This window comes from Symphalangus syndactylus, chromosome 9 (assembly GCF_028878055.3).
Source record: "Symphalangus syndactylus isolate Jambi chromosome 9, NHGRI_mSymSyn1-v2.1_pri, whole genome shotgun sequence".
Classification (NCBI taxonomy): domain Eukaryota; kingdom Metazoa; phylum Chordata; class Mammalia; order Primates; family Hylobatidae; genus Symphalangus; species Symphalangus syndactylus.
The window spans coordinates 69,713,025-69,726,830 of record NC_072431.2 but is presented as its reverse complement, the minus strand read 5'-3'; the positions used below and the strand labels follow the sequence as shown (position 1 = coordinate 69,726,830).

The following is a 13,806-nucleotide window of genomic DNA, read 5'->3' as shown; positions in this document are numbered from 1 at the left end:
CTGAAATTTGCCAAGAGCTGCCAATCTAGAAATCTGTTCCCAATGAAAATATTTTTCAAGAGTGAAGGAGAAAAAAAAAGTTTTGAAGAAGACAAAATGCCTACTTAGTAAAGGAAATAGGATAAAAATCAATAAGCTAAATGCATATATTAAGAAGTTAATTGGTACTAAAAATGTTTTTTTAAAAAAAGAAAAGAGCAGTAAATTAAACATAGAGTAAGTACTTGGAAGGAAATAAAAAGAGCAGAAATTAAGGAAATAAAAAAATTCATAAAATAGGATTAGATTATAGAAGAGCAAAAGTTGGTTATTCAAAAAATCTTACAAAACCGATGATTACCTGGCAAGTTTAATCAATAAAATGAGAGATGATACAAATAAATAATGTTAGAAATGAAAATGAAACATCACTATAGATCCTATAGACATTAAAAAGATAGGAGGATATTTTGAATTACTTTATGCCAATTAATTTGGGAATTTAGATGAAATATACAAATTCCTAGAAAATGAAGCTTAAGAAAATTAATACTAGATGAAATGATCTTCATGGACTTATAATTGTTAAATAAATTGCTTTTTAAAATTTAAAACCTCGCCCAAAGGAAACTCCAGGCTCAGATGATTTCATTGTTGAATTATACCAATTCTTGATGATACCAGTTATCAGGAGAACTAACACCAACCCTACACAACTATTCCAGAGAGGAATAGTAGCACTCTCTACCTCATTTTATTACTTCAGAATACTTTTTTTTTTTTTTTTTTTTGAGATGGAGTTTCGCTCTTGTTGCCCAGGCTAGAGTGCAATGGCGTGATCTCAGCTCACCGCAACCTCCGCCTCCTGGGCTCAAGTGATTCTCGTGCCTCAGCCTCCCGAGTAGCTGGGACTACAGGCATGTGCTACATGCCCGGCTAATTTTGTATTTTTAGTAGAGACAGGGTTTCTCCATGTTGGGGAGGCTGATCTCGAACTCCCAACCTCAGGTGATCCACCTGCCTCGGCCTCCCAAAGTGCTGGGATTACAGGCATAAGCCACCGTGTCCAGCCAGTTCAGAATAATCTTTATACCAAATTCTAAGAAGAATAAGACAAAAGTGATTTTTACTCATAAGCATAGAAGCAACTATTTTAAAGAAAAGATCAACAAACTAAATATAGCAGTCTATAAAACCATGAAAAATTGGCTTTATTCTAAGAATGCAAGTTTTGTTTAATGTGTAAAAATCAACCTATTTAAGATGTCATAATAAAAAGATGGTAGGATAAGCTTAATAGATGCATAAAAAGAATTTGACAGAAATCAATATTTATTTATGGTTTAAGTCTTGTAGCAAATTAGGATTAGAAGGAAACTTCCTAATCTGATAAGATATTTACCCATAAAAGTCATACTTCTTGAGTAAATGTTTAAAATCTTACTGTGCAGAATAAGACAAGCGTACCCGCTATATTTATCACCACTTCCATTTAACATGGAATCAAAGTCCTGGCTAGTGCTAAAAGACAAGAAAAAGGGGAAGAAGTTATAATTGGAAAGGAAGATGTCATTTTTAGTAAATAAATGTGTACATAAACAATCCCTTCCAAAATTTGTAATTATTCACTTTAATAAATGTATTTTACAAGACTGTTAATATAGATACACAGTCAGCTTACAAAAATCAGTTCTATTTCTGTATACCAGCTATTAAAATATCAGTTAAATATTAGTTAAAAGAGGAAAAATAGAAAAGATACTACCATAACAAAGCATCAAAAGTATATTCCCTAGGAATAAATCTATGGGAAGAAGTTTTTGACTTTTATATTGAAAACTATAAAATATTATTGAGAGAAATTTTAAAGGATCTAAATAAAGGTAATTATTTTGGCAGATTCAGGGTTGTAAAAGTATCATTTCTTCATACACTGATTATATTTAATTATGGTAGCCACTAGCTACATATGGCCATTGAGTGTTTGAAACGTGGCTACCCTGAATTGAGCCGTGCTGTGCACTGGAATTCAAAGACTACACTTGATCTTAGCCAAAAGGCCGAGAAGTGATGGAATTCAAAGACTTAGTCTGGTAAAAAGAATGTCAGGTATCCCAATATTTAAATATTGATTGCTTCTTGAGTTGATAGTTTTGGGGATATGTTAAGTTAAAATACATTTAAAAAAATTTCACCTGTGAACTTATATTTCTATTGAACCACACTGGCTTATAGATTCAATGCTATATCAGGCAGAATCATAAAGGGTTGTATATGTTTGTGGAAATTAATAAGCTGATTCTAAAATGTACGTGGATATGCAAAGGGCCGAGAATAGCCAACATACTCTTTCAGAAGGACGACATAAGAGAACGTGCTCCGCTGTAGGGCTTTTCAACGTTGGCACCATCGACATTTTAGACTGGGTAGTTCTTTTTAGGAAAAGGGTTGGGGAGACTGTCCCATGCATCGTAGGATATTCAGCAGCAGCCCTGGCCTTTACCCACTAGATGTCAGTAGCAGCCCCCATTTGTGAAAACCAAAAAATTTTCTCAAGATATTGCTAATTGTCCCCTGTGGTGAAGAATCGCTCCTGGTTGAGAACCGTCTCTATCGGATATCAAGTCTTAATATAAAACAACAGTAATTAAAAGTGTGATATTGAGACAATGAGGAACAATTAGATCAGTGGAACAGAATAGAAAAAACCAGAAGCAGACCCTCACATGCATGGACAATGATTCTATCATATTTATTACAGTGGATTATCCATATGTTAAATAAGTTTAACCTGTCAACACCATACGCAAAAGTCAGTTTTGGGGGATTTCTGACACAAATGTGAGTGGCAATATAAAACTTCTAGAAAAAAATGTAAGAGCTTATCTTCATGCTCTTGATAGCATGGAACGATCCTTTAAAGAGGCACAAGAAACACTAATATGAAAGAAATGCTAATAAGGAAATAAAGTAGAAATGTATGAAAATTAGGAATTCTTGTTGATCAGAAGACATTGTGAAAAAAAGGAAGCCATAAAGTGGATGAAATTATTTCTAATACATTTATAACAGAGCTTTTCTTTCCAGAAAATGCAAATAATTTATTGAAAATCAGTTGGAAAAAAGACAGATATTCCAACAGAGAAATATTCAAGACATTTGAACCAGTACTTCACAAAAACAGAGATACAGATAGCCAGAAAACATGAACTCAGCTTGCTTACATCCGCAGGCAGATGCAAAGCCAAAACAATGCAAAAGTGGTGAAAACTAGCAACACTAAGTGTTGTTGAAGATAACAACCAACCAAAGCTCTGATACAACGTGGGTGAATGTGTGGCAAAATGACTTTGGCAATCAGATTGCCAGTATCTGCTAAGGTGGAATGTATACATATCCCCCATCACCCAGCATTTCCATATTTAGGTAGATCCTAGAAAATGTGTGTTCTTGTGCATCAAGAGACAAGTACAGCTGGGCACGGTGGCTCATGCCTGTAATCCTAGCACTTTGGGAGGCCAAGGCAAGAGGATTGCTTGAGCCCAAGAGTTCGAGACCAGCCTGGGCAACAAAGTGAGAGCCTGTCTCTACAAAAAAAAAAAAAAAAAAAGGCTAGGAGTGGCAGCATGTGCCTGTAGTCCCAGCTACTCAGGAGGCTGAGCCAAGAGGATCCCTTGAGCCTGGGAGGTTGAGGCTGTAGTGAGCTGTGCTTATGCCACTGCACTCCAGCCTGAGTGATGGAGCGAGACCCTATCTCAAGCCAGAAAAAAAAAAAAAAAAAAAAAAAAAAAAGGAGGTCGGGGAGAGGGAGAGAGAGATGAGTACAGTAGCACTCATGGCAGCAGTATTTTCTAAGAAACCCAAAGTAGGGGGTTAAAGTCGCTCACTAGTAGTGTATTCATACAGTGTGGCCATAAAGATGTATCTATGGTTACACATAAGTACCAAGCACTCTACTGGGTCACTGAAGCTCCAGTTACATCAACAGCATGAATGAATCTCGCAAACATCGAATTCAGTGAAGGAAGCCAGACACAAAAGAATATATGTCACAGTAGCATTTTATATAATTTCCTTAAACAGGTAAAACTGAACTCTGGTGTTCAAAGAAATAACCACATTGTTTTATAATAGCTAAAACCTGGAAATAATCCAAATGTTTAGGGAATGGTTGAATAACTTTTTGTATATTCATGCAACCCAATACTAGATAATGAAAATGAACAAACCTAAACATGGAGCAACATGGGTGAATTTTATAAACACAGTGTTGAGTGATAGATGCCAGACACAAAATAATGTGTGATTCCACTGAAATAAATTCCAAACACAGTCAAAAACTAGACTATCATGTTAAAGTCAGGATATTAGATATTAGTCAGGTGAAGGGAGTGGGTATTGACTGGGAGGAGCAGAAGGGTGTCTGGGTGATGGGCATTTTGTGATAATCCCTGGAGTTACACATTCGTGTTTTGTGTACATTTCTCTTTATATGTTTCATCTCACAGTTTTAGAAGATTTAGCAAAGTGAGAGAGAGCCTATTCTGGTTCCTACTGTTGCAAAACTGGGGCTTAGCTTGGGAGGGTTTTTGGCTTTGTCCAGGAAAGAATTCAAGGGTAAGCCGGTGGTGTTAGACGGGAATCTTTTATTGAAGGGTACAGCTCCTTGCAGAGCAGGGCTAACTCATAGGCAGCGCACCCAGAATGGGCATTGTATGGGCTCCTGGCAACTGTATTTATGCACATATAAATGTACTTCAATTGCATGCAAATTAAGGGGCAGGCCAATGCAAATAAAGGGGTGTGTTATTTAGAACTTTCTAGGAAAGGGGTAGTAACTTCTGGGTTGTTGCATGGCATTGGTAAACTGTCATTGCCCTAGTGGGAGTGTCTTATGCTAATGAACAAGAAGGCTATCTTGGGATCACCTTAGTGGCCATCTGCTGGTTCCTCCTGGTTTCTTCACTTCATCCTGTCTGGACCTGTTTTGGTCAGCAGGGTTGTGACCAGAAAACAAGTCCTGCCAGTCTCCCACCTCACTACTGCTTGGGTTCACACCCCAGCTTTGCTGCTCTCCAGCTGTGTAACGTCAGGCAATTTACTTAACAGCTGTCAGCCTCACCTTCATATCTGTAAAGTGAAGTTAATAATCCAATCTATTTTGTGAGATTTGTTGTAAAGATTAGACAAATATTGGAGTCTTTGCCAAGCTACAAAGCACTTTATAACAACAGCTGGCACATAGTAAGGGCTGAGTAATTGCAAACTCCTGCTATTATTTTTATGGTTACCGTTGCCAGTTTATTTGTTCAGATGAATTGTAAACTCTCATTGGAATTACATTATATTTATAAATCCATCATGGCTCTCCATGTAGATGAGTTTTTGTTTAGGTCTCTTAGAAAAGTGTATTTTGTTCACTGTCCTGCATGCTATTTCATAATTTAATCAGTAGGCATTTATATGTATAAATAAATAAATATATATATATAAAAAAATATATATATATATAATTTTTTTTTTTTTTGAGACAGGGTCTTGCTCTGTCACCCAGGCTGGAGTGCGTTAGTGCGATCATGGCTCACTGCAGCCTCCATCTCCCAAGCTCAAGCAATCCTCCTGCTTCATCTGTGCCCAGCTATTGTATTTTTTGTAGTGATGGGATCTCTTTATGTTGCCCAGGCTGGTCTCGAATTCCTGGCCTCAAATAATCCTCCCACCTTGTCCTTCCAATGTGCTGGGATTACAGGCATGAGCCACTGCACCCAGCTGAATCACTAGGCATTTTATAATTATAAGTGGAATATGCTTTCTCTTGAATTTTGTAATTGCTGATTGCTGGCATATAATAGCTAATACTTGGTATGATACACTGCTGCCAAGCTTGGTTCTAGATTCTACATGCTAAATGCTACATTCAGGTAGAAACTAAGAACAGAGAGGTAATGATACCTAGTACATGGGTTGGGATTCATTCTGGCCCCAGTGTTCACATTTAACTCACTGCTGTATGCTTGGAAAGCTGTTGGTTTTTATATATTTTTTTTGGTAACTGGCCTAATCTCATTTTTAGTTGATTCTCTTAGGTTTCCAAGAAGCCAGTCATATTATTTACAATTAATTATTTTTCGTATATTCTCCAGTAATTCTTATCCTGGCCTTGTTGCTTTGATTATAACTTGTAGAAAAGTGTTTTTTAAGAAAGAGTAGAAATTCTTCTGTTAGTCCAACTAAATAGAAATGCATTTATTTATTTATTTATTTATTTATTTGAGACAGAGTCTCACTCTGTTTTCTAGGCTGGAGTGCAGTGGCGCAATCTTGGCTCATTGCAACCTCTGCCTCCTGGGTTCAAGCAATTCTCTTGCCTCAGCCTCCCAAGTAGCTGGGATTACAGGCGCCTGCCACCATGCCCGGCTAATTTTTGTATTTTTTAGTGGAGACGGGGTTTCACCATGTTGGCCAGGCTGGCCTCGAACTCCTGACCCCAAATGAGCCACCCACCTCGGCCTCGCAAAGTTCTGGGATTACAGGTGTGAGCCACCACGTCCAGCCTCTCTTATTTTTTTAGCCAGTAAGAATAGTGTTGATTTTTGACTGGAGAATGTTGTGGATTTTTTTTTTAATGTTAAGGATGTGTTTTTTTAATTACTGAATTTACCAAATGGTGTTTGATTTGCTCATTCTGTTTTGTTTTAAAAGCAGGGGTGGCTTTTAAACTATATCAAATACCTTTGGGTATCTATGAAGATGATCGTGTGGTTTTTCTGTGTTGAACTACTAGTATAATGAATTGTATTACTGTATAGCCTAATATTGAATTGTTTTTGCATTCCCGGAATTTTTAACAAAATGCTGAATTTTACTTGCTAAAATTTCTATAAGATTTTTACATATGTAAGTATGAGTGAGATTGGTCTGCAGTTTTCTGCTATTTTTGTTAGCTTTTGGCATTGGAAGAATTATAAGTATGTAAAGGGAATCTGGAAGATTTCTGTCTTTCCTTGCATGATATACTGCATTTTAGAAGGAACTTTTGAGTACACATGAGTAAATATGCTTAGAAAACATTAATTTCTGGTGTGGCTGCCTAATATTCCTTATTAAAGATCTCTTAGTTTTCTTCAATGAAGATATCAAGTGTTTCTTCTTTTTTATTAATGTTGGAAGTTTTCAAACATAGACTAAAGTAATAAGATTGGTATCATTTTGTGAATCCCTTTTACTTTACTTTGTTTTTTTTTTGTGAGTATTTTGAGCATTGCTATTTAAGATGTGGTTTGAGGGTTGGCAGCCTGAGTGTTACCTAGGCATTTGCTACAGATGCATGTAATCGTGTACATAGAACTACATACATCCCATCACCTTTGCCATAGTCTGTTGGTTATAGGCAAGTCACAGGTCCTGCACCTACTCAAGGGGTGGGTCTCACTTTAGATTTTAAGCCATTCTTCTTCATTTATTTATTTATTTTTATTTATCTATTATTTATTTATTTATTTTGAGACAGAGTCTTGCTCTGTCTCAGTGCAGTGGCGTGATCTCAGCTCACTGCAACCTCCACCTCCCAGGTTCAGACGATTCTACTGCCTCAGCCTCCCAAGTAGCTGGGATTACAGGTGGGTGCCACCACGCCTGGCTAATTTTTGTATTTTTAGTAGAGATGGGGTTTCACCAGGTTGGCCAGTCTGGTCTCAAAACTCCTTACCTCAGATGATCCCCCTGCCTCGGCCTCCCAAAGTGCTGGGATTACAGGCGTGAGCCACCACGCCCAGCCTTAAGCCATTATTAATAATGTTGTCCTGAGATTTTTTAGTGTTTTTGAATTTTTAATCATTTGTTTTGGGTTCTAAAAGGGAGCTACAAAGTCAGAGTGTAAGCTTTTTAAAGGCTTTAATGCCTATTGTCTAATTACATTTTCAGGAAGCTAGCTTGGCTCAGTGGTGTGCGCCTATAATCCCAGCCCTTTGGAAGCCTCAGGCATGAGGGTCACTTAAGGCCAATAGTTCGAGACCAGCCTGGATAACATAGCAAGACCCCCATCTCTAAAAAAAATTTTTCAAACTTAGCCGGGCATGATGATGTGTGCCTATAGTCCCAGCTGCTTGGGAAGCTGAGGCAGGATGATCACTTGAGTCCAGGAGATTGAGGCTGTGGTGAGTTATGATTGCACCACTGCACTCCAGCCTGGACAACAGAGCAAGACCCTGTCTCTAAAAAAATAAGAAAAGAAAGCCAGTCCCTCTTGTGGTTATATGGCACACAAATGGCAACATTGACAATCCATCCATGTGCCTTTTCTGCCAGCAAGAAATGCCAAGAGATCATTAAATAATGAGGGAGTAGGAAAGAAGACAGGACTTACTAACAATTCTTGTCACTAACAACTTGGGTGATTATTACCTGAAAGCCTAGAGGGTATTTAAATTAATTTTTTATAGCCTAACACTGGTCAATTTATCATTCCTTACTAAATGTAATTCAGTATATCTGTGTCAAGAAATCTCTGGGTGCCTGGCATAGTGTTAAATGTTGTGGGGAAGAGAAAAGAAATATGTCAGTATCTCATGTGCCTTCCATAAGGCATGTTAGAATCATAGTGTTTATTTTTGTTTCATCTTTCCTCAAAATAATAGCTTCAGTTTACAAAAGTTCATGATGAGTTTTACCTGCCCTGGGTTCTCTGGGTTGAAAAAGCTTGAGAAACCCTCTAGGTTAAGAGATGACGTCCACCAAGATAACAACGAAGTTGGCTTTTCCTTTGTTTTAGCAACAACGAACTGTCTACAGACTGACGCTCGTGAAAGCATGGAACGTGGACGAGCTCCAGGCCTACGCGCAGCTCGTGTCCCTGGGGAATCCTGACTTCATCGAAGTGAAGGTAAGCCCCTGCTGACTTTGGTGGCCCTGGTGGAGTGACAAAGAATCGTGGTGCTTCGTTGGCCATGGTGGAGTTAAAACCTTGTAAACCTCTAGAGGTCCCAGGAGTTTTATTGATGTATTCATTTTGTGATCGATATTCATCAAGAACCTGGCATTGTTCTAGGCCTTGGGGATAATAGCAGTAAAGAAGACCAAGCTCTTGCTCTTATAAAGCTAGTATTTTAGTGGGAGGATGGATAGTCGACACAAAATGAGTCATTAAAAACCATGTAGTGACATGAATATGCTGAGAAATAAAATAGTGTGGTGGTGAGTAATTGGTTGGCTTTTACATAAACCTTTATTTTAGACATACATGGAAGTAGAGAGATTGGTCTAATGAACCCCCATCCACCCATCACTCACCTTCAAAAATGATCAACTCATGACCCAGAGTTGTTTCAATTATACCTTTACCCATTTTCTCTGCTCTTAGCCCATATTATTTTAAAGCAAACCACCAAAATTATATCATTTACCCAGAATTATTTCAGCATATATTCCTAAAAGATATCTACTCTTATTTTATTTACTTTATTTCTTATTTTATTTTATTTCATCTTATGTTGTTTTATGTTATTTTATTTTGAGACAAGGACTTGCTCTGTCACCCAGGTTGGAGTGCAGTGCTGTGATCGTAGCTTACTGCAGCCTCCAGCTCTTGGGCTCTAGCAGTCCTCCTGCCTCAGCCTCCTGAGTAGCTAGGACTAGAGGTGCACGCCACTATGCCTGGCTATTTTTTGTAGAGAGAAAGTCTCACTGTTTTGCCTAGGCTGGTCTCAAACTCCTGGCTTCAAGTGACCCTCCTGCCTCGGCCTCTCAAAGTGCTGGGATTATAGGTGTGAGCCACTGTGCCCGGCTGATGTGTATTCTTTTGAAACAGTTATTCAGAGTGCTGGGCTCATACCTAAAAATTTTCAACTAAAAATTTTAATTTCCTCTTCCATGTGTTTTGTTTTTCCTCTTAGAAATCACTTTGCTGTAGAAAATGGATCATGCATCTTGGCTGATGCCCTATGTTTATATTTTAGATTTTGTTGATTGCATGTTCCTGTGCATCCTGTGGATTGGTGCCTATAGTTACATCAAGAGAAGATTGATTAAATTCAGGGGTGCTTGTGTGTGGGGGTTTGTTTGTATTTCAGGAATATTTCACTGGTGGTCTTGTATACTCCAATCAGGAGTCACATAATGTCTGCTTGCCTCTCATATTTTTGCAAGTGTTTCTTTGGGATAGATTCCGATGAGTGTATTGCTGGGTCAAAGGGTAAATGCATATATTATTTTACTAGATATGGTGGTTGACTATTTTAGGGAAGCTTTTCTGAGATGACTATTTTATTTATTTTATGTTATTTTCTGTTATGTTATTGTTTTTCGAGATGGAGTCTTGCTCTGTTACCCAGGCTGGAGTGCAGTGGCGCGATCTTGGCTCACTGTAACCTCTGCCTCCCGGGTTCAAGCGATTCTCCTCCCTCAGCCTCCCAAGTAGCTGGTGCTACAGCTGCCCACTACCACACCTGGCTAATTTTTCTATTTTTAGTAGAGACAGGGTTTCACCATGTTGGCCAGGCTGATCTCGAACTCCTGACCTCGAGTGATCCACCCACTTCAGCCTCCCAAAGTGCTGAGATTACAGGGATTAGAGCCACCGTGCTGGGCCTGAGATGACATTTTAAAAACTGATACGTAAATGGTAAGCAGAAGCCTGGGGTAAGGGCGTTCCAGGCAGGTGGCGCTAGTGCATGGAGGTCCTGTGCTGTCCTAGTGGAGTGGCTGAGGTTGGCAGTGGCACAGGATGAATCAGAGCAGTGGGCTGGGGCAGCTTTTATGAGGCCTTTCAAGCAAAGATAAGGGGATTGGATTTTAAACTAAGTTTGATGGTAAGCTTTTTAAATATAGGTGCACTAGGAAAGGGCGTGAAGCTGGGGAGAGATGCAATCTGATTTGTGATTTTAAAAGATCACCCCACTGCTGCAGCATGGCTTGGTTATAGAGGGCAGTAGGGTAGGCACAACAGTCATGAAGTGAGTGGTTAGTCCAAGCAAGAGATGGTTTGGGGAAGGTCAGTGGGACTAGGATTGGAGAGCAGTGGGTGCATTTAGGATTCGTTTTGGAAGTAGAACCAATAAAATGTTTTGCTAGATTATAGGTACGGGCTGAAAGAAAAAATAATCAAGAATAGCACCTGGGTTTTTGGCTTAAGCCATTGCATGGATGGTGAAACTGTTTGCTGAGATACAGGAAACCAGGAGGGAAAAGGGGACATATCTGGGGAGAAATTTTGAGCTCCCTGTTGGCCACGTTAAATTTGAGATATCTTTTAAATATCCAAGTAGAAGTTTAAATAGATCATAGGTTTTATAAGCTCGAAGTTTCGAGGATAAGATAGGGCTAGAAATAATGATTAGAAGTAATGGCTTTTTTGGGCAACTAAGAGTCCATAAGACAAGAGAAGTGATGAGAAAATGTACTCTGTCTGGGAAAGCCAACTCTGCTCATTTCTGTTTATAGCTTTGAAACTGAACCCTCTCTGTGTCATATCAGAGGTTTTACAGCTGTCTTTTGGTGGGTTTAGCTTTTGGTGTTACTCTAGAGGGGTGGGGAAGTGGGAACAGATGAAATACTGCTGTCTGAATACATAACATTTTATCTCTGGTCAGGCCGAAGACACTCTTGAAATTGCTCTTAATTTCAAAAGGCTACTCTTGGCAGGAGTTCTAATGATGCAAAGATACAAACTGCAGCTGAAAATATATGTATCAGCTTAAACAAACCTTGCCAACATCAGAGATTAGTGGTGTTTTAATTTATGATTTAGCTATTAAAGAATGCTGCCTCAAATTATGTTGCAGTAAAACCTCTATTATAATAAAGCAGCTTGGCTGGATCTCCCCTTTTTTCATTCCCTTCCTTTCTTCCCGCCCGCCCTGCCTCTCCCCCCTCCTTTCTCACTTTCGCAGTCATGTTTTTCTATAAAGTACAGGTATTTTAAATCTGAAAAAAATCAGTCAACTTTATTTTTTAAAGAAAGACAGCTACTTGGTAAACAGTATAATTCTCTGATGGGTATTATTTGGTTCACCAACTATGAACATCACTAGGAAATAGATAAAGCCTTCTGTCTATAGCTGAGATGTTTTGTTTTGTTTTGTTTTTCTGAGACAGTCTTGCTCGGTTGCCCAGACTGGAGTGCAGTGGTGCAATCATGGCTCGCAGCAGCCTCCAGCTCCTGGGCTCAAGCGATCCTCCCACCTCAGCCTCCCAAGTAGCTGGACGACAGACACACACCACCATGCCTGGCTAATTTAAAACATTTTTGTATTTATAGAAATGGGGTCTCACTATGTTGCCCAGGCTGGTCTTGAACTCCTGGCCTCAGGCAGTCCTCCTATGTTAGCCTCCCAAAGTGCTGGGATTACAGACATGAGCCACTGCACCCAGCCTAGCTAAGATGCTATTAACAACAAAGTTTTCTTTCAAAATTTCCATTTTACTATTTGGTCCTTGCATTCAACAATAGTGTTGAGCTCTCTCCATGTGATAGACCTTGTTAAAGCTCTGGAGATGAAAAATTTTATATGAATGTGCTATTTGGGAAATGAATGTTTTATTGAAAATAGGCAAAAATCTATAAAAGTAAAATGACCTACTCTGAGAGATTTTATAATTGAAAACTCTTGGAGAAATGTATAACCACAATTAAATTTTTTTTTTTTTTTTGAGACAGGGTCTTACTCTGTCTCCCAGGCTGGGGTGCAGTGGCACAATCTCAGTTCACTGCAACCTCCACCTCCCGGGTTCAAGCAATTCTCATGCCTCTGCCACCCAAATAGCTGGAATTATAGGTGTACACCACCACGCTTGGCCAATTTTCGTACTTTTTGTAGAGACAGGATCTTGCCATGTTGCCCAGGCTGGTCTTGAACTCCTGAGCTCAGGTGATCCACCCGCCTTGGCCTCCCAAAGTGTTGGGATTACAGGCGTGAGCCACCGCACCTGGCTTAAAATAAATATTTTGATGATAAAATATAATGTAATAAATAACAGTTCATGTTACATCAGAGGGAGGCACATTCAGTCATGTCATATCTTTCATAAAAGACCCCAGGGAGAAATGTCCTGCAATGAATGTCAAATGCCTGGTCACTGGAGGTTAGTCTCATGCTTTGTTAACTTACCTGCCATTTGTCCAGCAAGTCAATGAGATTCTTCCTTTGATGCTGTAGTCACAAAAGGGATGTTTACAGAATATAGCATACTGCTACTAAGAGGCAAAACAAATTCTAGAATAATATTTATTATGCAATTCCATTTTTAAAATTTTAATTTTCATTTTAAATCCTTGATTATATTTTCAGTGTTGTATGTTCAGATGTATTTATGTAAGAAAAGTATGGAAGGATATATGTCATATTGCTAACAGTGACCTATTTGGGAGAAGGGGAGGGAAGATTTATTGATTTTACTTTTTGTAATTATATATTATGGGGATTATTACAATGAGCATGCATTGGTTTGTAATTCAAAAGACAAATGAGGCCGGGCGCGGTGGCTCACGCTTGTAATCCCAGCACTTTGGGAGGCCGAGGCGGGTGGATCACGAGGTCAGGAGATCGAGACCATGGTGAAACCCCGTCTCTACTAAAAATACAAAAAAATTAGCCGGGTGTGGTGGCGGGCGCCTGTAGTCCCAGCTACTTGGAGAGGCTGAGGCAGGAGAATGGCGTGAACCTGGGAGGTGGAGCTTGCAGTGAGCCGAGATCGCGCCACTGCACTCCAGCCTGGGTGACAGAGCGAGACTCTGTCTCAAAAAAAAAAAAAAAAAAAAAAAAAAAAAAAAAAAAAAGACAAATGAAATCAGTAAATGGAGAAGGCATGCTTTTCCTGTTCAATAGGATTAAA

At 39.0% G+C, this 13,806-nt stretch overlaps 1 protein-coding gene across 13 annotated transcripts in view; it reads left to right on the top strand.

Annotated features, from left to right (window-relative positions):
* The window catches only part of LOC129489808 (S-adenosyl-L-methionine-dependent tRNA 4-demethylwyosine synthase TYW1), a 279,548-nt gene that overhangs the window by 214,033 nt on the left and 51,709 nt on the right, over positions 1-13,806 (top strand). For 11 of the 13 annotated variants that reach the window (XM_055292946.2, XM_063646354.1, XM_055292947.2 and 8 more), the window contains one exon: positions 8,750-8,860. The exons of the other annotated variants lie outside the window; for them this stretch is intronic. In XM_055292946.2, coding sequence (XP_055148921.1) covers positions 8,750-8,860 — 111 coding nt within the window. The remainder of the gene's footprint in view (positions 1-8,749; positions 8,861-13,806) is intronic. 13 annotated transcript variants of the gene reach the window in all.